Here is a 26,309-nt window from a genome sequence, read left to right on the forward strand (position 1 = left end):
CTCTACCAAACCAAAATTCAAAACCCACCTCAAAGATTTTATTGTTGAATGTGAAAATTTGCAACTTCTGGTTACAAACAGTGACATTGACATAAGCCATTGTAAATCGGCTCCCAAAATAAAATCAGATATTCATAAAAATAAAATCAGAAATTCATAACAGTTCAAATGTAAAGTGAGAGAGCGTTGAAATTACCTGAACAGCTAAACTCAAAAGCCCTAAATTGGGCAAGCCGAACTGAATTTGGGAATTGATGGATAGAAGAATCAGCTGAATTAGTGAAACAGAAAAGAAAAAAAAAACGATAATTAAAAGTAAAAATTCCCTAAGTTGTAAATCTGTAATTCAAACCCTAATTCAAAAACCCTACATCGTGAGCAACTACGATTCCCAATTTAAACCCAATTCCACCCCTAAATCCCTAACCCAGGATTCCCAATTCCAACCCTAAATCCCTAACCTAGGTTTCCCAATTCCAACCGTAAATCCCTAAATGTTGTAACTAAAACAATTGAAGATCAAAATTCATAAAATTGCACTTATAAACAATTCAATTAAGGGAGATGAATTAAGGGAGACTGGGTGCTTACCTAGTAAAGTTGCATGCGGTGGCAGGGAGATGATATGGCGTCGGAGTGCAGCGGAAGTAAGATAGAAAGTTGCAGAGAAACAGAGAAACTGAGGGAGTGCGGGAGGAGAGAGGGAGAGATAAAGTGAGGAGGTTGACAGAATCGAGAGAAAGGAGCTTGAGTCTGAGAGGAGTTCGAAATACAATCGATAAAGATCATCACTATCGTCAGATTCAGACTCCCATTCCTCCTCGTCTATATGCACATCAACATCATCATTCGCACCCTCCGGTGCATTGTATCGTTGTAAATCCTCGAGGTTAATCATAATGGAGTCAATCAATATTTCGATTTCAAGACCTCCAGCTACCTGATATAGTTCTTGTACAATAGTCATATCCCGTGATGTATTTGCACCAAGTTTCGTTGAAGTCTCCAATTATTGGTCAGCAATGTCACCATAATCGTCATCGACAACAGGATCTCGCTCCGGAATATCATACACCCCTTTGTGCTCAATCTTCTGAACTACTTTCCATCCTCTTCTACCCTTAGGGTCATCTATATAGAAAATTTGTTTAGCCAGCATTGCCAAAATGTAGGGTTGTCGTTATACCAACATCTGTTAATGTTGATCGATAGTAAAGCATCGTCTCGCTTAACACCGGTCTTTGTAAAGCAATTGCACAACACTTATTAGTTTTCTATAGAAATCAATGCCTGCAGTGTCGCCCACACCTGGGACATGTACCCCACTATTTTTCATACAAAGTTTGTCATCGCGATCAACTACCAAAAACTTGATACCATTTACATGACAACCGGAGTACAATTCTGCGCTTAGGGGCCTAATCACTAAGTTGTACAATTCTGCAATGTAAGTCGGTGAATTAATTTCCTTCAATTTCTTTACCTAAATAAATGAGAAAAAGTTGTCATGTTAGTTTAACATTTACAATTATGCAAAAAACCTAAAACACGAACAACTTACATTTTCACGAAACCATCGAGGAAACAGTTCACGATGCTTTTTGGCATATAAATGTGAAGGATGTTTTCGCTTCATCAGCTCTTCATGCTCATCTAGGTACGTAATTATCTCATCACAATTATTAAGTACAAACTCATGTGCTACCTCCATGTCCATTTTGTCAAATAGCTTATCTCTGATTGGTTTGCCAAATTGGTCGTGCAATTTGGGCAAAAACATAAATTTTTTTCACTTTTCACACCACCGTCATTATTGCGTTGCTATCGGTTGAACGTAATCTCAACATCTAGTAGGTACATTGCACAAAATGTAAGCGAATAAAATCTGATCCATGCCTCCACAATTGATCATTCGGGCTTTGCCCTATTCTGTACACTCTTTTTAATTCACCCAGTAATCTGCATCAATAAACAAATTATCGGATAAAATTAATTAAGTTGTACATACATCACGAACTAAAGTATTTGTGGCGATTATATACTTTTCTATTAGATACATCCATCGATAGTTGATAGGTCCAACTAGAAGTGCCTTATCCGGTAAGTGAATCATCACGTGGATCATGCTTATGAAGAAAGCTGGAGGAAATATTTGTTCAAACTTGCATAGCACTTCAATAATATCATTGCACAACTATTTAACATCAGACTTCCGCAAAGTTTTTGCAGTTAATTGAGAAAAATATCTCGCCAACAACATAATCAGCTTCACCATGTCTTCGCGTAAAAGGTGTCGAATTCCTACTGGGAGAAGGCGTTAAAGTATGACATGACAATCATCATTCTTAAGGCCGAAAAATTTTCCTCCATCCACGTTTGCACAACAGCCGATGTTTGAAGCATACCCATCTGGAAACTTTACAGAAGACAGAAACTGCAAAAACTTTCCTCTTTTTCGGTTTCATTGAAAATGATGCGAGCTTCTTTTTGGTTATATCTTCGTCCCTCGTCATCCATAAACCTGGCATAATGCCCATTTTTTCCGGATCAATACGAGCTTTTATTGTGTCCTTTATTTTTCCCTCAATGTCTAGTATAATTCTGACCAATGTATCAATCGCATTTTCTCAACATGAATTACATTGATGTTTTGTCTCAATTTTAATTTGGACCAATATGGGAGCTTGAACAACCTTATCTTATGTTTCCAGTTTAGATGTGTGTCTGGTCTTGTCCTATTTACGAATTTACCCAATGGAGCAAAAACCAACCGATTCACCTGAGCCAAAATTTCATCGCCAGACCATTCTCTAGGTCTTGGCCGAAGCTCTATGCCTTTGAAGAAAGTTGTCTCGTTTTGACACCACTTGTAGTCCCACGGCAACCACCTATGATGCCCTAGGTAACAAACTTTTCCCACATGCCAACTAGACGTCGTGTTCTCTTTGCAAACTGGGCATGCGTAATAGCCCTTAGTGCTCCATCCATACATCATAGTGTACGCAGGAAAATCTTTTATAGTCCACATCACGACTGCTCTCAAAGTGAACATCTTCCCAGTAGATTTATTGTACGTGGGAACATCGTTTTCCCATAATTATTTTAGTTCATTGACCAACGATTGTAAATACACATCAATACACGTGCCTGAATCTTTTATTATTAACAATGTTATAATCATAAATTCTTTTTTTATGCACTTCTAAGGTGGCAAATTAAACGAAATTGCGAAGATTAGCCAAATGCTGTGGTTTGGTTTAGAACCCCAAATAGATTAAACCTGTCCGTCGCAAGTCCCAATCTAACGTTCCAGGGCTCACGTGCAAATTAGGGGTACAACCGATCAAACTCCTTCCATGCCTCTCCATCTGCAAGATGTCTCATAACATCGTAATCCACTCGTCTGTCCTTATGCCACCTCATGTCGCTTGCAGTGTGCATCAACATATACAATCACTGCAACTTGGGCTTTAATGGGAGATAACGCATAACTTTTTATGGAATCTTCGTTCTTTTATTCTGAGATGTCATTTTAAACCGCGACTCATTACATACAGGGCATTTATCCAACGCTTTATTCTCTTTGTAGAACAAAATGCAATTATTTTGACGTGCGTGAATTTTTTTATATCTCAATCCAAGACCACTTAGCATTTTCTTTGCACTTTTATGATCTTTAGGAAGTCAATTGTTCTTTGGAAGCATCTTCTTGAAAACCCCAAAAAAGTAATCAAAACATTGGTTTGACAAACGAAACTTTGTTTTTCCATGCATCAACTCAACAATGGCAGTGAGCATAAAAAATCCTTCACAACCGGGGTATAATTCTTGCTTGGCACTTCTTAATAGTTTTTTTTTTATTTTTCAAATGTTTCATTGTCCATGGTGGGAGTGATGCCATCTTCTTCTTCCACATTCGTATTCGAACTAGCGATTGGAAAAACATCATTGATAATGTCCATAATTTGATCATTTGGCTCTATAACAGAGTTAACTGTATCCACTGCTCAGGTAATGTGGGAGGATGAAGCATATTGTATTTGTTTTCCATGATGATTCTACGTAGTATAGGTTTCCATCATCCCATTTCTCACTAAATGGTAGTGAACAATTTCAAAATATTCAATCATTAAGTTGTTACACTTTCTACAAGGACATCAAATTTGAGTTGAATCGCGGTTGTTTGCAATTGCAAAATTGATGAACTGATTTATTCCATCCAAATAATCATCAGCACATCTTTTAGGATTATGTATCCACTGTTTGTCTATTTCACCTGCAAACAAAAAAAAAATTACAAGGGTTACAACAACTTCAATTATGACATGCCACCTTATGCCTTTGGTATAGGTCCTATCTCATTCGAGAATGCACAATTACGTGCTGTAATTTACGATTCCAACACATTAGAGTTCGAGTGTGGGAAACATTCGGTAGCATCTACTTGCAGTTCTTCAAGTGCATGACGTAAATAGATGCTACCACATTTCCCACGTTCAAACTCTAATGCGTGAACCGCAAACTACAACATGTAAATATGCAATCTCAAACTGTCCAAAATTTTGGGACAATTCAAGAATTAATTGGTCCGCAATCATACTTTCGCATCCATTTGCGAAATCCAACTAATTCTTAAACGGGAAATTAAGCTCATATGAACATTGCAAACCATTTTTTGTACATCCATACAAAAATGATTGCATACTAATACATAAACTCACAATACCTATAAACTACATACAAACAATTTAAATGAATGGAAATTAAATAAGTTAGTTAAGAAAAATTATACCTCAAACTGTTGGAAATTGCACCAGGGGAAGGCAGCTGCTGCAATTGTTTTGCAGCTTCTGCCTTCCTACAATCTGGTTAAGTTTAGTAAAGTAAAGAACTTTGCACGACGAAGTCATCGTCGCGCAAAACCTTGGGCTTCAACTTTTTGGGCTTCATTCGACAACGCTTTCCCGAGTTTTTTTTTACCCCATTGCGCGACAAACTATAGTTTTTTTGGACATTGACTTGGCCTTCAACTTTTTGAGCGCATGGGTTTTTTAAACCCATTGCTCGACGAACTTTTTTTTTTGACATTGGCTTGGGCTTCAACTTTTTGGGTGCCATTTTAAACCCTAGTTTGTCGCGCATTTATTTATTTTTTTTGGACATTGACGACATTTTTCCATTCACTCTTCAAATTTTTTCAAACCATACATATTTAATAAATAATACCATTTGTGCATATTTAATTAACATACATACTTATTAAAATGCATTAATTTCATTCATAATAAACATTAAGTACATATTTTGTCACATCCCGGCTTGGGCGGGACCACTTCCCGGGCCCGATCCACCACCGTAGCACGATATTGTCCGCTTTAGGCCCTGACCACGCCCTCACAGTTTTGTTTTTTGGGAACTCACGAGCAACATCCTAGTGGGTCACCCATCATGGGATTGCTCTCACGCACTACTCGCTTAACTTCGGAGTTCCCATGGAACCCGAAGCCAGTGAGCTCCCAAAAGGCCTCGTGCTAGGTAGATATGAGAATATACATATAAGGATCACTCCCCTGGGCGATGTGGGATGTCACAATCCACCCCCTTTAGGAGCCCAACGTCCTCGTCGGCACACACGGGACCAGGGTTAGACTCTGATACCAAATGTCACATCCCGGCCCGGGGCAGACCACTTCCCGGGCCCGCTCCATCACCGTAGCACGATATTGTTTGCTTGGGCCCCGACCACACCCTCGCGGTTTTGTTTTTGGGAACTCACACGAGAACTTCCCGATAGGTTACCCATCCTGGGAATGCCCTCGTGCGCTACTCGCTTAACTTCGGAGTTTGCATGGAACCCGAAGCCAGTGAGCTCCCAAAAGGCCTCGTGCTAGGTAGATATGAGAATATACATATAAGGATCATTCCCCTAGGCGATGTGGGATGTCACATATTTAATAAAAAAAATTCATACTAAAAAAAATTAAAATTCATAACTGATTATTAAATAAGCAATAAAATTAAAATAAGAAACCTTATTCTACTCATCCGTCGGTAGTTCTGGTTCTTGCTGTAGTGCTGCAGCGGGTTCATTATCAAACTTTCACTCCTAGAATCTCAACTTGAACACATTGTTGATAGCCTTTGTCATATTTGAGTCACTTTTGTCAATGTCCCAATTGGGCTGTCATGCAAAATTAATAAATTAAAATCTCACTATTATATTATATTTAACAAACATAATTATTATTTAAATATTGAAACTAACACATACAACTAACTCATCAATCATGTGCATCTTCAGCTCCTCGGAGATGGCTCTCCAAGACTCCTAATCCGCAACACATTTGGTATGCACCATTGCTCTTACGTTGGACGAAAAGTTGGCACGCTTATCTGACTTCACAACCTTTATTATTTTGTCAACGGTGATTCGGTAACGGCTCCCATAAGTGTGTCGGACCCGTATCGTAGCTCTTTTCTTCTTGTCTATCAACAAAAAAATATTTTCATAATACTAAAGCTAAATAAAAAATTTATACAAAATGCAAAAATTTCAATGCAAACCTTTTCTAGAACCTTCTCCATCTGTTGTCTTTGATGAACGCGCACCATTGTCGACCATCGTACCAACACTCAAAGAATGAACTGATTATAATCATCAGAATTGCAAAGCATTTTCGAAATGAAGTGTGAAGAATAAGGAGAGCAGAAGCGCATATTTATAGGAAAGTTAGGGACTTTGCGCGACGAAGACTTTGTCGCGCAAACACCTGCAGTAAATACGGTATTTATTTCTCTGATTCAGATGCACCAAATACGTTGCCCTAAAACTGAACGACACTTGCTCAATGAAACCTTTGTCGCGCAAACGTTCTAGCGATAAAGTTTATCGATTGTAATTATGAAGTTTACGTAAACTTCATAATTACAAACAAATTTTCAGTTATAATATGTATTCTAAAAATAATTACTACCTTAAATAAATTCATGTTATATTCCATTCAATTAATACCTTAAATAATTAATACCTTAAATAAATTGATATTATATTCCATAATATAAACAAATTACAAACAGATTTTCAGTTATAATATGTATTCTAAAAATAATTACTACCTTAAATAAATTGATATTATATTCCATTCAATTAATACCTTAAATAAATTGATATTATATTCCATTCAATTATTTAAATAACCAAACATGAATTAAAACATAATTAAGTCCAAATACTATAAAAAAATACCTTAAATTTAAATATTATCATACAAAATATAAATTTAAAACTACTATTTCGATAGTCTTCCATTCCGCTGGACTTCATAACGCCACCTATTGTAACCTCCCTCCAATGTATCCTCCATCAACTTCATCAATTGTTCGTTCGTATCATCAATAAGAGTATACTTACACTATTACGTATATATGAAAATAATTAATTCTAACATATAACAAAAAATTTCACAAAATTAATTATTGATCCATCAACAGTATACTTACTAATAATTCATCCATCACCGCCTTCTTCGCATTCTAGGACACATCTTTCCAAGAAAGCCACTCAGCAGTGGGACAATTGTTCCCCATGGCTACAGCAATCGTATGTGCAAACTAAAAATGCTGCCTCAAATCATTCGGGTTGACGTCGATCACGCTCTGATCCTTGTTTTTATCCTCCATCTCAGCACGAACAGAAATGTGAAGAATAAGGAGAACATAACTGTGAAGAATAAGGAGAGCAGAAGCGCATATTTATAGGAAGGCTAGGGCCTTTGTGCCACAAAGGCTTTGTCGCGTAAATACCCACACTAAATACAGTGCAGATTTTTGTTGATTCACATTCACTGAATGCTCTGACTAAAAACCGATTGTAACTTGCGCGACGAAGTCTTTGTCGCATAAGTGTTCCTCGGTTTCCCGAGCGTTGAATGTTCTGGCTTAGAAACTGAACAAGCTTTGCGCGACGAAGACCATCGTGCAAAGATTCAGCGGGAAAATCTTCGTTGCACGTTAATTTTCCCGCTAAAAAAAACAACCCCACATTTTTCTTATTGGCTTTGCGCGACAGACATGTTTTTTTTGTCGTGCAAAAGTTTTTGAGCAACAAAGTTCTCCGTCGCACAATCTTCACCACCCTTGCATGACGAAGGTATGTTCATTGTTGCGCAAGGAGTCATTTTGCAACGGAATTTGCTTTGTCATGCAAAATTCTGTCGCGCAAGTAGTTTTTCCTACTAGTGATTTAAAAAAAAAATTAAAATGTTCATGTTCACTTTGTGTGTTGGCATATACTAGTTTTAATTATTTGTTTTTGTTTAATATTGGACACAAACCGAAGTTAGCACCAGCCCTTATAGTGTGCTGACTGTTCCTTGTATTAGTGAAGATATTGGATTTTATTTTTTAGAGGACCCCGATTTAAAGGTACATACGTGTGGTAATTATTAAATCTTTGCAAACTTTTTTATTATATAAAAATAAATGGCTCTGGTCATAAGTGTAGGGTTGACAAGGATCGAGCTTCAAGCAAGGATCAAGATGTTGCCATGCGTCAGTAGATTAGGTAATGTAGCAGTTAAGTTAGTTGTGCTTGTTGTGAAATGGATTGCTTAGGGAGTTAGCAATGTAACTAGTATAAAAGGAAAGGTTACTCTTGTATTCTTAATAGTGAAGAAATATATCAAAGAATTATTTCATTTCTTTCTCTCTTTAAACTTCTCTCTCTACTTCTTCGATCACATTGTCACCATTGATGACCTTGGAGCTGAGTTCACTGCATTTCTACAATAAGAATCTAGTCGCTTAATGTAGAAATGTACATGCATGCATGAGATGGTAGTTTTCAAATATTAATTTTCATTTTAGTATTAAAATTATTTTTACAAAGGTATTTTTAAATAATTAAGCAAATGCTTTATGCATCTGTCTACAATATATTGGAATTTAGTTGATGCTAACCTTCTGCTTTCAAGGATGCCAAACGCTTTATTCATAAAAGCACTACAAAATACAAACCGGAGAACTAATATTATAATTAGTTTTATGCCCTGCATACCAAACCCAACGTTGTTATAATAATTAGATTTGCAAATCTGTGTTAGCTTTTTTGTTCTTCTTTGGTTTACTATGCAAATTTGTGTAAGTTGTTTTACTCTTGATATATAGTACTTCGATCTTTTAAACAAAAACAAATAGATAGTACTCCAAATCTAATTAGAAGCGCTGATTAATTTTCAAAGTTGAACAATTAGAGAGTGTGTGTGTGTGTGTGTGTGTTTTTTTTTTTTTTTGTTAAAATAAGGAGGAAAGTCCCCTGACAACGTCCTAACTTAAACCATCAAAACAAATTTGTGTTAAATTGTTTAGCTTTTAGTTTATCATGCATATTTCTGCTATGAACTTTATACTTATGAAAATTACAGCGTAACTAGCTACCTAAAATTTAGTCATGTTGTAAATCAACTTGCGGCCATTAGTTTATCATTGTGAGCCAAGAGTCCATCTTATTGGTCATATTTTGACGAGTAGAGAGTTATGATCACCCATAATTTGATTTGATATCAAGAGTTGAGATTGAAAATATTCAAGGCACATCTATTTATATTCCACTCTTAATAACAAACCCAAAAATAAATAATTGTGCATTTTTTTAACAATAGCAACCAAGACAAACTTTATATGTGAGCCAAATACTCAGCTCAGCTTACAAGCATCTGTTTAAGGATAAAATTGGTCTTGGACAATAACAACAAACATGCATGCATAATATATATATATATATATATAAACAAATCAGTAATAGTCTTCCTCGCTAGGGTTTCTATATGTATCATTAACTGAGATCTAACCTTCCTTGCGAGCTGCCTTAAAGAATTTTTGTCAGCGAATCCTTGTGCTGAGCTCACAAGGATTTAGTTTGCTTCTCTCTCTCTTTCTCTCATTGTTTTTAATCCTCATTAGTTTTATAGAGGAAAGAGACAGTAATAAAATCTATAAATAAGACCGAATCCCTTGGTTGTTTTTTTTAAAGGGACTAGCTGGTGGGGAAGTGGCCAATTCATGGGAGTTTATTCTTTTGGGAGTCAGAAAGACTTATAAAGGCATTTCAAGCACCTTTTGACTACCAACGTGTGATTCATTAGCGTTATGAATTGAACACAGAACAAGCTATGTGGAATACATGTCTGAAATTCACCTCAACCACTGGACCACTCCATGGTTGTTCAAATCCTTTGGCTGTTAATTGTTATGTTTTGTTTGTCAACACACTTAGCTAAGCCAAACAGGCATTTCTTTCTTTAAAAAGATAACATAAATTCAAGAAGAAAAAACATTCAAAGGAAGATGAAAAATATTCCAAGTGTCACTTCATCGTATTAAAAGAAAAATTAGTTTAGGGAAATATATAAATATCTTAAGATATTGATGACTACTTTGTCGTAGAGTAGATGGAACCGGCAATTTACAATGACTAGGTACCATCACCACCAACTAATTAAGACAACCATGTCGATTAGAAAGCTTTAATATAAACATTGTGAATTTAATATGAACCACTCGAAAAAAAAAACATTGAACAAATGATGACCAACCAATTTCATATTAAAATCTAACCCTTTAAAAAAAAAGACAAATTCAAATTCCTAACTAGCTTCGAAAGCAAAGATGCATCTTTCGTCCCTGGTTTTCACACTTGAATTTGGATGGACAGTTACCAAATGTCATTGGTATGATCTCATGATGTTAGAATATATCATCTTATCTAACAAAAAAAAAAAAATATAGCCTCCAAGCAGCCTATGCATGGTTTTATGATCTAATTAACCTTTAAAAATTCCACAATGGAGGAAAGATTACTCGTGCAATGAAAATAATAAACTACAATTGGAACTCAAACAAGCAATATACTTTTTTTATAGCATAAACAAGCAATATACTTAACATGAAGGAAAATACAAGCATACATATATATCTACATAATTTTTAATTTTTTACAACAATCGCATATCGTTTTTTTATTTCTTTTCTTTCCGTTTGAATTCTAAATGAAATGATGACATCAGTAGTGGCTCCAAATATTGTTGGGCATGCCGACATCAGATAGGTAGTTTTCTGTACTTCCTTCCCCAAAGCTTGGTGATGAGCCATCCAAAGTAGGATAAGTGGTACTTTCCATCTTGGTAAGGTGACTCAAAACAGCTTTTAGCACCTTTTTGTCACATGAAAAAGGGTCAAGAAAATTGGTCACATTTGGCAACCCTCCAAATGTGGTTGTGTTGGTATTATTATTGTGCTTGGTGGGTATGTTTGGTTGAGAACTGGTGATGTCAGTGTGTGTGAAAATTGGGTTGGTTTGGTTCTGGGAGAACATGGAGAAGCAGGGCACTTGCTCATACTCTTGGGGTTGAGTCTCTGTGTGTGTCTGAGACTGAGTTTGGCCATCGAAACTGATGTAGGAGTCCATCAAGGCAGGCAGAGTTAAAGGGCTCGTGTCATCGTAACAGCTAATTCCCATGCTGGGCTTGGCAGCTATCTCTCGGTTTTTATAAAGCACTCTGCACAAAACCCAATCTTCCTGCATCGGAAACTATTTTTGTTAATATGTGAAGCATAAAAAATAAAAATAAACAAAAAGTTAAAAACCGAAGTAGATAAATTTTCGGTGTATCTCGAATATCTACTATACGACTTTTATTATTATTTCCAAGAATAAACCTGTGAATTGCGTTTTGATACATGTCAATTAACAATCAGCTCTAGCAGCCACTAGTTACAATACTTTAGGTGAAGGGACAAATTATTCCTTGAATTTAAATGGTAGGAAAGTTGAACATAGAAGAAATTAGAATGCATTACAGCCTAAGTGAATTAACAATATTAATACACTTTCCTAAGATGTTACAAACCTACATATAATAGATGAAGAAGGATCTGCTTGGGTCAGCTACCATCAAGATTAAATTTTGCATATAATTTACGGAGTGTTGACAAGTGGACAAAAATATAGGTTTTGGCTATGGAGAAATACAAATCTTTTAAAAAAGTCAAAGATCTTATTACAAATAATGAAAATTCTTTTGTAAGATCCCACTTGCTAATTGCCACACAATTACCCATTTAAAATTCTCAGCAGATTACTAGTTGGAAATATATATGTATATGTATACATAAGGTAATGTTAGGTAGACTAAATTTGTAAACTAAATAATGTGTCACCAATAAGAAGTAATCACGTTAATTAACACTTAAATAATAATTCAATCATCGACTTCCATGTAATTTAATTAAAAAATTAGTATTACCCATATATATATATATATATCCCGTATATAAGACTACATTTTCTGATTATACCGGCTGACCTACTTACTATCAGAGTTTATTTGCATTTAATTCTTGTAATAGGGCGTTTGTAATATGATCGAAAACAAAGCATGATGTATTACGAAAGTTGTTATTGGCACTAATTCCTTATAAAAAAAATACAAGGTAGAAATTCAAGAAGTGTAAGATAACTTCTGAAGTGACAATAAGATTTCCGAGTATTTTGATTATAATTGTTAAAATCTGACGAGGAAAAAGAACGGATCGATGTAGCATACCTTGAGAGGAGAGATTTTAGGAGGACTAAGAGGACCTTCAAGCCGAAACTCATGCATGACCCAATCGGATTTTCTGCCTTTGGGAGCTCGGCCCTGGTAGAAGACCAAGGTTTTTCTCATCCCAACAAGGCTTCCTTTGCGACGGATTGACCTATCTTTTCCTGTGGCCTTCCAATACCCTGTTGCAGTTGCACGGTTTGTTCGAAGCCCTGTTGCATATTTACGATCACGCTGACTGTAGAAGTACCATTCTTTCCTTCCCACACATGCACTTTCTGCAAAACATCATCGCTTAATGAGTCACCAATACTGTTATTTGGACCATATTAATTACCAATCACTTTACTAACCACCTTTCTAATAGGGACGTAAATTACATGGGTGAGTGAGAACTCTCTCTATTAAATAATTTATGACAGTAAATCTGATAGAATGCGTACAAGCGATAAAACTAACCCTAAATTCTAAACTCTGAGATAAACGACATCATGCAACAAAAAGACCGTAACCCTAAAACCTAAACGTTGAACTCTGAAACAAACAACAACATGCCACATATATTCTTTTCTTAATATGGGTTAAAACTTAATGATTATGAATAATAGTTTGTGGGAACAATTATAAAACATAGCTGGAGGGTTTTCAGAATATGGATATTTAGGACATGGAGGATGAGTTTGCTGAAGGCCTACCCCAGCTGGAGCCGAAGGGACGACCCCAATTCAAACAAGCACTAATTTTTTCCTTGCCATGCATCAATTAATTTTTAAATGATATATATGTCTGTATTTTTTTATGTATACATTCATACCATTGGTATATTTTTCAGATCGAATCTGGTTTGTTCCAGTTTCAATTAAATTAATATGTAGTGACGTCAACCGAAGACTTCTTGATAACCAGAACAGGGCGACAAAATAGAAAATGGTGGTGACTCATCATCATCCATGGCCAAAATAGCTGAACGATATCCAGCTATTATGCAGTTGATGAGGGGTCAGTATCCAAGTCTCAAAAGAAAATTATTGAACATAAAATGCCAATTGCATGCCCAAGTCACCTAAAGGTTTCTTCTTTTTTTCTTTTTTCTTTTGTGTAATTCACAAAAGGTTTCTTTGCTTTAAAGTGTGAGTTGATTATGAATCATGCATGGGAAAGAATTGTACCTTTTCACTTATAAAAAACCACTTTTACATATATGAGCGATTATCAATTATTTATGCATGTAAAGACATTTTTACATATATAAAAGTCAAATGTCGATGTATGTATAAAGTGGAACGACGACCAATAGTTATGCGTTGAAAACTGTTAGCAAGAGAACTTCTATCAGATAACTGTTTTGTTATAATTAAACCCAGAAGTTTAAAGAAGAATATGTTTGAAAAATCAAAGGAGATATGATTAGAGGATGATGGTGACAAGCCCTAAGCCTTCTAGTGGTTGGGGTGAGGATGAGAATACGAAAGTTTAATTCCTTCCAACCTGGTTGGATACACGCGTGTGGATGCAATGGGATGGAAACTAGACTTTGGGGTATATCACAAATTTTGGTTGGGAAAAATACCAAGAACTTCCATTTCTTCAAAAAGAAATGATTAAGAAATTTTTGTATTATATAATACAAGCTAAGTAAAGATAGGACCATGGGAAATGAATTTGGCAATAGATATTTGGGAGCTTCCGGACGATTCAAAGCAGCTTTATTCTGTAGCTTGCGTTTCCACTGTCTTCCTCAAAGATGGTGGTAGGGACCATGAGTTACAGAATACATAATCGCATATATTCTAGTTATATTATTAGTGAAAATTAATGTTGCACTTGTGAACGAAAGGGAAATGTACTATAGAAGATATATATATATATATATGCATATTTACCTATTTATTATATTTACAGATGGTTGCAAAATACTAAAAATGTTTATTGTATACATGCGCAGACGGTTAACAGGTATAAATAAGTATGGACTCTAAAAATGGAACATACATCCATCAAGCATGGTTCAAATTAAGTTGTTTACCTCCATTTATGAAATGACTAATATATTGGACCACATGAAATAATAATCTTTTTCTACAAGTGTAGAATTTTTTTGTGTAGTGGTACCAAAGAAGATCAAAATATTGTTAAACATGCTGCTGTTAACTCCCACAATGAGGATGGATATGGAAATGAGTTAGTTTTAGGCCATACCAAAATTTGATTCCCTCCCATGTAACAAAGCAGAAGAAAGTCAAATTGTTACCATAACTAAAGTATATAGTTTATAATTATTTACTAACATGTGATTCGCAACCTAACAAGAGGATCTTACAAAAAAAGGAGTGATACTTTATCACACATAAGGTTTATTATTATCATCTAAAATCCATTGTTCTATCAAGGATTAAAAGCAGCTTACAAAGCATGAACGAGGACTTAATTAGCTCTTTAATTATACCCAATCTAAAATGTTTGCTTAATCCAGCAAACCCTAAAAGAAAATGGAAAGCTAAAAGTCAATTTATAGAGGATTAAAAAAAGAAAGAATAAAATAACTGCCTAGAATTCGTTAAGCAACTTGGATATTATTTTACAATTATTATTAAAAGTTTATTCCACGTACTTTTGAATTTTGAACATTTATCGAAGTACTGCATCAACAAATTGTCTGTTGTAATTTCTGATGAAAATTTGAGCAACTCTAATCACAATAATTGCGAGAACATGCTAATATATCAGCATCACTTTTCAATCTGTCACATGATAATTGGTCCACTCGAGGCCATTTGATTTTATCAATTACACAATTGTGGCAGAGCAGCTGCAGGAACACACCACTTTGAAGGCCCTAATTGTATGAATTTCTAACCTGTCCAGTTGCTATCACTACCTCACCCCCACAAACTTGGGCACAAACACAGCCAAAGGAAAATAGTATTTATAGAGTTGCCAATAGCTATATGTATACATATTTTCAAGAAAAAACATTTTCAACAAAAAAAAGAGCTGAAAACAGCAATACATGTAATCCTTTTTCACCCTCTTATTCCTGGTTAATATTTATAAAATATGGGAGTTTATAATGAGGTTATTAATATATATATATATGCATATAAAGATTACTGACTTTTTGCATGATCGCCATACACACACACATATATGTGTTTGTGCGCGTGCGCGTGTGTGTATGTATGTATAACTTCCTGCAGAAGAAAGGAACATAATATGTGCGTGTGTGTGCGTGCTTGTATATATGTATATGTATGCATGCATGTATGTATATTTGTATATGTGAAACTCAAACTTACCAGGGATATCCCATGGCTCAGACTTGTTGAGGTCAACTTCAATCATAAGGGTTGAGTCAGATTGAGTCACCTTCTTCATCAAATAGTCACACACAAGCTCTTCGTCTCTTGGATGGAACCTGAACCCTGGTGGCAACTTTGCCTCCACCATGCTTATGTTGCTCATTTTCTTCAGAGAGAGAGAGAGAGAGAGAGAGAGAGAGAGAGCAGAGGAAATGTTTTGTCGCGAGAGATCTCAATTCTCAGAGAAAGAAAGGCAAGTGGGAGGTGTATAAATATGAAAAATAATGAGGGGAAAACAAAGAGGGGGTTAAGTCAACTAGTAATTCCGTGTAAAAGCTGTTAAAGTTTTGCAGGATTTGATTAGCACAATCCATCTTTTAATTTGCCTACGTGTCATGATGATGTGGACAAACCAAAATCAGTGCCAACCTGCAGACGTGTACATTAATAATTGGGGTGGGGTTGGGGGAAATTTAGTTGAGTTGTTTTTGTTCCCCTGCCCTTTCAATCTTCTTGGAATTACTTTATATTGTTATTAAGGTAAAGTACAAAAAACTATCTCAATTACTGGAGTCACGATAGTTTCATACCTTATTTTTTAAAATTGACAATGTCATACCGCATCTTACGAATTTGTGACAATGTCATACCTCCGTCAATTTTTCTGTTAGTTTTTCTGTTAAGTGCTGACGTGACAAGAGACGAGGACCACTCACTAATCCAGCTGGATTAAAAAAGAAATAAATATTTAAAAATTAAGAATAAAAAAACAAAAAAAAATTTCCTAGGGGCGCGGCATCCCCTTTCCTTCACCCGCACCAATTTCAATTTTTTTTGTTCTTCTCTCTCCTCCTTCTTTTTCTCCTGGGCTGAAATTGGATTTGTCACTTTTTTTTTTTCCTTCTTCTTCTTCTTGGCCGAAATTGGGTATGAATTTTTTTTCTTTTTGTTTTTTGTTTTTTTTGTTTTTTTTTTGTTTCTGGGTTGCAGGTAGAGGGAAAAGGGGACGAAGATGAAGATGGGGAGGAGACAGAGAGGGTTCTTCTTCTTCTTGGGCCGAAATTGGGTTCGAAATATTTTTTTTTTCTTTTTTGTTTCTGAGTTGCAGGTAGAGGGAAAAGGGGAAGAAGATGAAAATGGGGGAGGAGAGATGAGTGCGCGTTGGGTTGGGGTTTTTTTCTTTTCTTTTCTTTTCTCCTTCTTCTTCTTCTTCCGCAGGAGGGGGTGTTTTAATTTTTTTCTTCTTCTTCTTTCTTCTTCCTTCTTCTGGATTGCAGTTTGGGTTTTTTTTTTTTCTTTTTTCTCCTCCTCCTCTTCTTCCTCTTCGCCTCCTTCTTCTTCTTCTTTCGTGGGTGGGCCGGGAGGGGGGTTGAGTTGATGGGTTTTCTTCTTCCTCTTCCTCCTTCTCCTTCTTCTTTTCCTTCTTCTTCTTCTCCTTCTTCCTCCTTCTCCTTCTTGTTCTTCTTCTTCCTTCTTTTGGTTTTTTTTTTGTTTTTTTTTTTTTCTGGGTTGCAGTTTCCATTTTTTTTTTCCTCCTCTTCTTCTTCCTCCTCCTTCTTCTTCTTCGGTTCTTCCTCCTTCTCCTGTGTTGGGGGGGGGGGGGGTAGGGTTTTCAAATTTTTTTTCTTTTTTTCTTTTACTTTTATTTATTATTTTAATATTTAAAAAATATTAAATATTTTTTTAGTTTTTAATAATTTTTTAATAGAAAGTGGGCTCCGAATCAAGTCACGTCAGCACTTAACAGAAAAATTAACAGAAAAACTGATGGAGATCTGACATTGTCACAAATTTGTAAAATGAGGTATGATATTGTCAATTTTAAAAGATGAGGTATGAAAGTATCGTAACACTAATAGTTGAGGTAATTTTTTGTACTTTACCCTTGTTATTATTATTTTACCTTATTCTCTTTTTGTTGTAAAATCTACAGTATGTGTGTAGTGGAACATAAAATAAATAAGATACAATATTTACGAGGTTCAGCAAGTGCGCTTTCGTTCTTGGGGCGGCAATAGTACTTTATTTCATTATGTGAAATAATAAGTGTACAAAAATAACTCTCATTATTTTCTTTCTTCTCTCTAGCCCAACTCACTGGTATTTTATTCTGTATCTCTCTTCTTATTCTCCTCTCTCTTCTTTTCTTTCTCCTTTTCTTTCTTCCTCTGTATGTTCTCATTTTATAGGCAAAATATTACTATAGCAACACTATTTGTTTTACAAAGTTTCTTCATATGAATGATAACCCATCTGATTTTTCTTTGGATGAATAGTAACAAACTATTCATGTGGGCCATCCACATATTACATTACAACACTCCCCCTTGGATGGCCATATGTCAATTTCGGTTGCCTCGTTAAAACCTTGATATGTTTTAGATGCTTCTCCTGATGAGTATCTTCCCCTAATTTCAAATTCTTTAATCGGACTGACTACTATGTTGATGTAATCTAATATCATTCATGATAGTTGGAGTGTTTGCTTCTAAAAGTGGTTTACATGCGCTCCAAATTTTAATGACCATAGGTTTTAACCAAACTCATGTATTTCTGAGAGATATAAAGATGTGGCAATGAATCTTGCTTCCTTGATCGTTGTAGGATCAATTTATTTCCATATGTAAATATAAGTCCTTTCTGAGAGCAATTTTTATGCACGGTAAAGATATTCAGATTTTTGCTTACCCAATAAGACCATGGCTATTAGTGAGTTCTTTGGAATAGAATAAGCACATGTCTATGATTTCATGGAGTTATCAAAAGATAAACTTTACGTCATTCTAATACCATATGTTGGTATTATGTTTCACAAGAAATGTAACATATGACTCAATGTATTGTACTAAATATAGTAAGGCACATACCTCACTAAGATATGGTACTCCTAGACCAAATATCAATTCATCATTTCCCTCATGAGAATGAATGATCTTTCTTAGTGTCTAAATATTGGTTAATCATTTGAGTATTCAACTCATAATCTTCAATCCATATGGTTTTTTAATACCATAAACATTTTGGATAAGATTTGTGTTGGCATATTGTTTGATCTGCAACTCAAGACAATATTCCTTTCAACACTTTATAATCTTTCTAGACTCTTCAAGAGTCCAAATTTAATATCAACTCTTGCAAGATATTTAGTATGTTGTAACAATATCATAATGATAGTATTCGCTAAGGCAATTTATACCATCTATTGTTATTGAGTACCTAATTTATGTTTAACCCTTCGAGGGCTTTCTTCAAGCAATTTGAATCCTTCAGGGATTTTCTACGCTTCATGACACATTCTCCTTTGGAATTTATACAGAGCAACTTGCTTCCATGTATACTTGAGGGATTTACTTGTGGAGATATGCTTCGGGCATGTATAATTCTCTACTGAAATGAACAAGCTTCACAATGAGAAATCATGTTTCGAGGAGTGTACTACAATTTCAGGTTTCAATTGGAAACCTTGTGTCATATCATGTGAATGTATTTCACTGTATTACAAATGCCTATATGTAACCTTATGAGTTCAACATCATTTGGCGATTTGTACTATAGGTCCATTTTTCAACGTTGTTAATAAATTGTAATGGAATTGCCTTTCTCCATTGTTGGCCAATAATTTTTCTTTTTGTCGATGAACAAAAGAACGTGGCTCAATATCAGCACAGCTCATTGATGAATTTAGTAGCTATTGAAAACCAAAATTAACATTGGTAATTGTCAATTCGTGATCCCATAATTCTCATGTGCATGCACACGCATATTTATAAGTATTTTATTACTTTGGATATCCTTGCCTCTTTAAGGGCTTTACATTGTCTCTTATAGGACAATCATCTTTTATTAGATGAATTGTTTGAGAATTTGGATCATAACCTCCTCTAGAGCGTTATATAGCTTGGATTTTTAATCTCCACTTCTGGGAAGTTGAATCATTGGAACCTACACATCAATCATGCTTCAGGCATAAAATATATTAAAATTACCGTGTCCATGGATTATCATTTTTGGAACTTGAATCCATACGGCGACTGTCATGCCTCGAGCATGCAACAGTTCAGTAGTGCCAAGTATGTGGATAGTCTGACTGAGACTTTAATTCGTGCGGTATCTCTGTAACTGTCATGCTTTGAGAGGTTTGGTTGCATATGCATTCTTGGCAAGGAAGATAAGCTAGGCGTTTTGGAGGTGTGCCTTGCCACAAAGGTCAACATATATAAGGATTTCCTAATAGTAGGTAGTGGTGCGGATATGGCCTTGTCACCCACGTTTGTTGGCAACAGTGGTGTAGTTGGAGTAGTGAACTTTACGCATTTTAACTTTGGTAGAGATATTTTGACAAAGTTGTCCTTGATATCCAGAAAACTGAGATTACATTTGAGAAATGTTGACGAACTTTATTCAAAAATATCCGGCTTTAGAAATTGGAAGAGCAGTGTCTTGCTTTTTGAACAAATGGTTGTGTTGCCTCTCCTTTTATATAGGTATCAATTATATCCAAAATGCATGCTTTGAAGATTGCCCGCCCGTGAAAACTGTCTCTGTTGTATTTATGAGATTTCACTTTATCCAACCTTTTTCTTGCCCATTTAACATTTGTTTAGATTTAAGTCTCGAGGGAGATACACACGAGCTGCGTCAAGATAATATATGGTGCCCATCATTTTTATCTTAACGGCTACAATAGTAGTTAGGAACCTTCTCTCTCCCAAAGATAATAGAATACTTTCAAAGAGGTCTGATGAATTGGCTATTTAAGACTCTTTGGCTTTCAGTGTTCAATGTGTGGGTTATGTATCCAACATGGGCCAGTGTCTACTTGCTCGAACTCACCAAGTCGAAACATTAATGGCTGAGGTTGCAAGTCTTAGACAATAAATTAGAGGGCTCAAGCACGAGAATAAAAAGTTGCATAAACTTGCAAATATTTACTCGATGAGCATGAAAAGAAAGCTCGACCAGCTACTGGAATCTGAAAGTCGGATTCAAAGTAATCACCAGAGATTCGTGGCTAGATTCCGAAGGCAACTGGCGCCTTCCCCTTCTGGTGTTTTGCCAAGTGTTAGGGAGTCACATAATCAATCTTCAGTGCCTCCTCCTTTTGGGGTACTGCCAAGTACTGAGGCTTCACATGAGCAACCCTTATGAAGGCCCTCCCAATTTGTTTGTTTTTGTCGTAGTAACTTAAGTATATGTATAAAAAGAATTTCTCCCATTTGATTTTATACATGTCAGAATAGGTGACCAGTACTTCTACACACTTGCAGAGTCATGGAAATTTTGATCACAGTGTGATGCTAAGCCTCTCGAACAGCTTGAAATCGCTGTTTAAAATATGATTCTCCTTCCCACAACTACAACTTATCCTAAAGCCAATAGGTCATTCCTATTGCTACACAACGTAAAAGCCGAAAGCCCTTCCGACCCTACTACTTCAATATTAACAGCCTCTCTTGGAGCCTAGCCCTCCCTGTTTAATCAGAGGCCCCAGCAATATCTGCATCAGAGCTATCCTAATTTTACATCATCAGAAAAAATAAAGCTACATTAATCTTGCATCATCCATGTCAAATACAAAATAATTGCATCAGCATCTGTGTACCTTTGTCAATAGAAGTGATGTCAAATTGGTTCGGAAACGAAAATTCAAAAGCAAGTTGGAGTAAGCGGTATAGCCATATAGGTTATGTGTCATTTGGATGTGAATAAGCAAACAAAGTCTTAGTACGGCGTATTTCTTTTGATGTGAAATGGAAGTATCATAAAGTATCAGTGCATTTGTATTTTGTAGTAATATGGCATGAAAGCAACGTACAGCAAATGATTCAACTTCCTTCCATATTCCATGGACATCCATATCCTTCTGAGGCTCAAGACCTTTCCAACATAACCCCGATAAGCAGTATTTCTGAAAAAGTAAAAATTTGCTGATGAATTTGTTCCTCTCACGTTTGTTACCGCTTTCGTCAACTTCGGTTAGGAATCTCATCAAAACACGTTACGTGTTGAGCACATGACCCTTATCAAAGGCACTGTCATCATTTGTCCCTAAACGACTTGGGGATAAGAATTTTTATTATATTTTGAATAAACGATATTATCTACACTAAAGGGAAGGGGTGGGCGTGGGCTTAGCCTCACAATGGGCTAACAATAATGTGGTTCAAATTTGTCTTTGACAAGAATCGAACCTAAGACCTCTCACTTATAAAAGGAATACCACTAAACCATAATACTAAGTGGCTTGGGGATAAGAATTACGTTTACTAAAACTTGAGAGCATAATGAAATGCTAAACAATAAACAAATTAAACTAAATTTAATTGTGCCATCGAGCATTAGTTATAAAGTAGCAAAAACATTATCAGAAAGGCCTCACACGGAAAGCAATCAACTTCAAAGAGACGATAATATTGCCATGTCGCATTGATGAGCAAATTTAAAAATGGGCTTAAGTTCTTCCAAGCCCAAAAAGAGGTGCACTTAGTGGGCTTCAAGGTTTAAGTGTGTCAAGCCCAAAAACACCTATATTTTTCTCTTGTTGTGAGCTCTGCAATAGCGAATTAAAAGGTTACTTGAAAGTGGACGGGGCAATTACTACATGATGCGTAAGTTATATACATTCAATTGGTATAAGATACAAATACTCATGACGTTGCCCTCAAGCCAGACCCAGTTAGTGTTCTTTGTATGATTGTGTGTTGAACAATTTTATTATTGTTTGTCGGGTGCGTGATAGCAAATATCTCTAAATTTTACCCTCATATTTAGTTTTATCTCTAAATTTTTGTATTAGTTTCTCTCACCTTTCAACTTAATTTTGAGTTGCATGAGTGGTCATTTCATCAAATTTGTCTTCTTTTTCATCCAATTTAAGCATACAATGGTATTTTCATACCAAAAAAAATCTAATTTATTTTAAAATGAGAAGAACTTGGCTCTTTAAGCTAAGATTGTTTAGTTGATTTTAAGGAGTTCCGATTGTAATTGAAATTCTGTGAATAGATCATGAGATATTTTAAGAAGGAGTTCCTCTTCAATCTTATAGGAGCCAAATCTTTCTTTTTAAAAATTCAATTTTTTATTTTTTCGATGAAGCTCCTATTTTATCACTCAACTTAACGGAAAAGTTGACAGGGTTAACGAAAAAGACTACTAGTGCAACAAATGACACAATTCGAGGACAGGATAAACTATTAGAAGAGTTCAGAGACGAAAACTAAACTTGTGGTATAGATCAGGAACATTTGCTATAATTTAGCCTTGTTTATCCAATTTCAACTATAATACGTAAGATGTTAATATATTCCGACTATTTTCTTAGTTTTGATCAAATAGAGTAACCCAAATTAAATTCAAGCAGACTAAGTCACGATTATTTTGAACATCTATATAAATATCTTTTGAATATGAAATTTTAAAATCTTTAGAAAAAAACATGTTTTATGATATACACCAACTATTACATGACCTTTGTATCTTCAGTAACATGATCAATGAAGGGCAATTTGATTCAAAAAATGAGATTGCAAGATCAACACAATCAACCTAGCATTTATTTGGTAACTAACTGCAGGATGACTTAGTAGCTGGATACGAATTCTAAACCTATCTTTCATATGTCACATCCTAAATTCAAATTCTATTATTTATGACCGCACGAAAAACAAACTTATGACCAAATCTAACTTTTTAACTTCAATAATTAAGAACCGCAAAAAACGGAAGAAAGTAATTAACAAGATTTGACCAATTAATTAGATGAACGAAAAAAAAACCCAAAATACAAGACACGGAAAGCAGCAGCAGCACTAAAAACATGAAATGATAGGAGGCCGACGTGGCCACAAATAAAATGGAGCGTTTCCACTTGTGCTATATATATGCCCACATCTTTTTCATGTTCCGTATTCAAGTACAACAAGCAACTCACCCTTTCTCCCCGACTTATAACTCCCCAAAACCCTAAACCGCCAGCTCACGCCTCCCTAGATCTCTCCCTCCCACCATCGCTTTTCCGGCAATGTGATTCCGACCCCAAACGGACTACCACATTGTCGTTTAACAGATGGCCTCCGCTTGCGTCAACAACATCGGGATGTCGCCGGAGAAGTTCCCTCCGGGGCCGTTCCGGTCATACGGATGGCTGAGTCCTAGAATCTCCTTCAGCCGCGAGTCCCCCAGCGACGACAGCGCTTCGAAGCTAGGCGACGGGGCCAAAGCCTCGGCTCCGGTAAAGAATCCGCCGGAAGGTCCAGATCCGGAGATCTACTGCGGCGAGTTCGAGTTCCGGTTGGAAGATCCGGTGGCTATGCTTCCCGCCGACGAGCTCTTTTCAGGCGGGAAGCTCATGCCGCTTCAGTTCTCCTCAGTCAAAGCTGCGGTCAACGATCCGACTTCGACGGAGGATATCAGATCGCCAGACACGGCCAAGTACCTCCGGGGACCCGAATTAATCGGTGCGGACCCTTACCTATTTTCTCCCAAGGCCCCGAGGTGTTCGAGTCGGTGGAGGGAGCTCTTAGGCCTAAAGAAGCACCAGAACAGCACCGCCACCACCAACGGTAACGCGAAGAGCGAGAGCCACAAAACGCCGGCGTTTGTGAGCTCAAACGCGCCTAAATCTCTAAAGCATTTCCTTCACAGGAGCTCGAAGTCTCTGTCCTCCTCCCCCTCTGCCTCAGACGCCACCCTGAGCTTGCCGTTGCTTAGAGACTTGGACTGCGAATCGGTCTCGATTTCGTCGCGCCTCTCGCTCTCCTCCTCGTCTTCTGGCCACGAGCACGAGGACCTGCCACGGCTCTCGCTCGATTCGGACAAACCGAACCCAATCATTTCTATCCACCGGACTAACCCGGGGCAGGCGCGGGTGCGGACGGTCAAGACTCGGGAGGCGACGAAGCAGAGATCGGCGGCTGATCAGTCGAGGGTGGGACGGAGTCCGATGAGGAGGGCGGCGGGGGAATCGGGTACGGTGACGAGCAGGGGAGTATCGGTGGACTCGCCGAGAATGAACTCGTCGGGGAAAGTAGTCTTCCAGAGCTTGGAGCGTAGCTCGAGTAGTCCAAGTAGCTTCAACGGTGGGCCCAGGTTGAAGCACAGAGGAATGGAGCGGTCCTACTCGGCCAACGTCAGAGTGACTCCGGTTCTCAACGTTCCGGTTTGCTCCCTCCGCGGTTCGTCCAAGTCGGGGTCGGTTTTCGGGTTCGGACAGCTATTTTCGGGTCCGGCCCTGCAGAAGAAAGAAGGAAACGGCAGCGTTTCCGGCCACAACCGCGGCCAGCACATCCATTATAGTCATCATCATAGTCAAAGTAAGAACCGGACAGACCGAACCGCCTGAATCCAGAATTCGGGGAACTCCGATTTGACGGCGTCGTTTCGTTCATATTTTCCGCCGTGTTTTGTATGTAAATATGAGGCAGATTCTGACGGTCTGATCTGATCCTGATGTAGCTATGTCGTTGTTGTGTTCATTATGTTTAGACTTTAACGGTGTCGTTTAACCAGTCCAACCATCCACCTTCTTCCATTATCATTAGTGTAAGACTATTCTCTGACCTTGGCGGGTGGTTGCACGCGCGATGGATGCTCGTAGGACTTGCAAACTAGGCTGTGCGACTGCTACAATCAACATGTTGAACTTATCCATGTACTGTTTTTCTTTTTCTTTTTGGAATTTTTATTGGAGGCACTTTGATTTAAGTGCTTTGTTGAACTGTTTCTTTGATTAAACATCTATTACTTTTTAAATTTTGTTTAATCTTTTTCTTACTATTTAGGGGCCAAGCATATTATAATTAGTCAATTTTAATGCAAAATTACATAATTATCTATCATATTTAATGGACCAATTAATTCTTAAATTATTATCCAAAGTTTCTATAATTTAGTAGATATATATTCCATACTCAATTTCAGCAAAAAATCTTTAATTGGTATGTTATATAACTTAGGTGTGCTATAGAATGCTAATTTTGGTACGTAACAAATTATTATGACAAACCACTGGTATATTATATAATTCAAGGTACGCTATAGAACGCTAATTTGGTACGTTATATAATTCCAGAGTTACGTTATAGAATGCTAATTTTGGTGTGTAATAAACTATTGGTATATTATATACTTTCAATTTGGATACGCTATAGAACATTAATTTTGATGCATTACAAACTACTCATATGTTATACATTTCCAACTTGAGTACAATATAAACTGCTTATTTTGGGACTTGCTAGTATGTTAGTAAGCTATAATATATGTTGGTATGTTATGAAATGTTTATTTTGATACGTACCAATATGATGGTACGTTATGAATTCCCCAAAGTGATTGTTACCAACTTGACAAACTTGTACACGCCTTTGTGTGTAAAATAAATAAAATAAAAAATAAAAAAAATCGGCAA

The 26,309-nt window shown here is 36.5% G+C and overlaps 2 protein-coding genes across 2 annotated transcripts; one reads left to right on the top strand and one right to left on the bottom strand.

Moving 5' to 3' along the window:
* Positions 1–10,917: 10,917 nt before the first annotated feature.
* On the bottom strand, positions 10,918–16,125 carry LOC103951973 (NAC domain-containing protein 21/22-like). The gene is made up of 3 exons (XM_048574137.1): positions 15,896–16,125; positions 12,603–12,877; positions 10,918–11,575 (listed from the first exon to the last, which is right to left on the bottom strand). Exons 1-3 carry the CDS (start codon positions 16,059–16,061, stop codon positions 11,060–11,062), a joined length of 957 nt encoding a protein of 318 aa, XP_048430094.1. The 5' UTR covers positions 16,062–16,125; the 3' UTR covers positions 10,918–11,059.
* A 7,592-nt stretch (positions 16,126–23,717) lies between these two features.
* Positions 23,718–25,651, top strand: LOC103952042. The gene has a single exon (XM_009363574.3). It carries the CDS (start codon positions 23,967–23,969, stop codon positions 25,239–25,241), a length of 1,275 nt encoding a protein of 424 aa, XP_009361849.2. The 5' UTR covers positions 23,718–23,966; the 3' UTR covers positions 25,242–25,651.
* Positions 25,652–26,309: the final 658 nt, after the last annotated feature.

This window comes from the organism of the source record quoted next, unplaced genomic scaffold (assembly GCF_019419815.1).
Source record: "Pyrus x bretschneideri cultivar Hongxiangsu unplaced genomic scaffold, Pyrus_bretschneideri_v1 Contig7, whole genome shotgun sequence".
Classification (NCBI taxonomy): Eukaryota; Viridiplantae; Streptophyta; class Magnoliopsida; order Rosales; family Rosaceae; genus Pyrus; species Pyrus x bretschneideri.

Excerpts from the sequence above, each read along its gene's own strand:
- LOC103951973 (XM_048574137.1), bottom strand. The coding sequence starts at position 16,061 with ATGAGCAACATAAGCATGGTGGAGGCAAAGTTGCCACCAGGGTTCAGG. Across the intron at positions 12,878-15,895 it reads TGAGCCATGGGATATCCCTG|AAAGTGCATGTGTGGGAAGG; the intron begins GTAAGTTTGAGT and ends GATGTTTTGCAG. Across the intron at positions 11,576-12,602 it reads CTAAAATCTCTCCTCTCAAG|GAAGATTGGGTTTTGTGCAG; the intron begins GTATGCTACATC and ends TTTCCGATGCAG.
- LOC103952042 (XM_009363574.3), top strand. The coding sequence starts at position 23,967 with ATGGCCTCCGCTTGCGTCAACAACATCGGGATGTCGCCGGAGAAGTTC.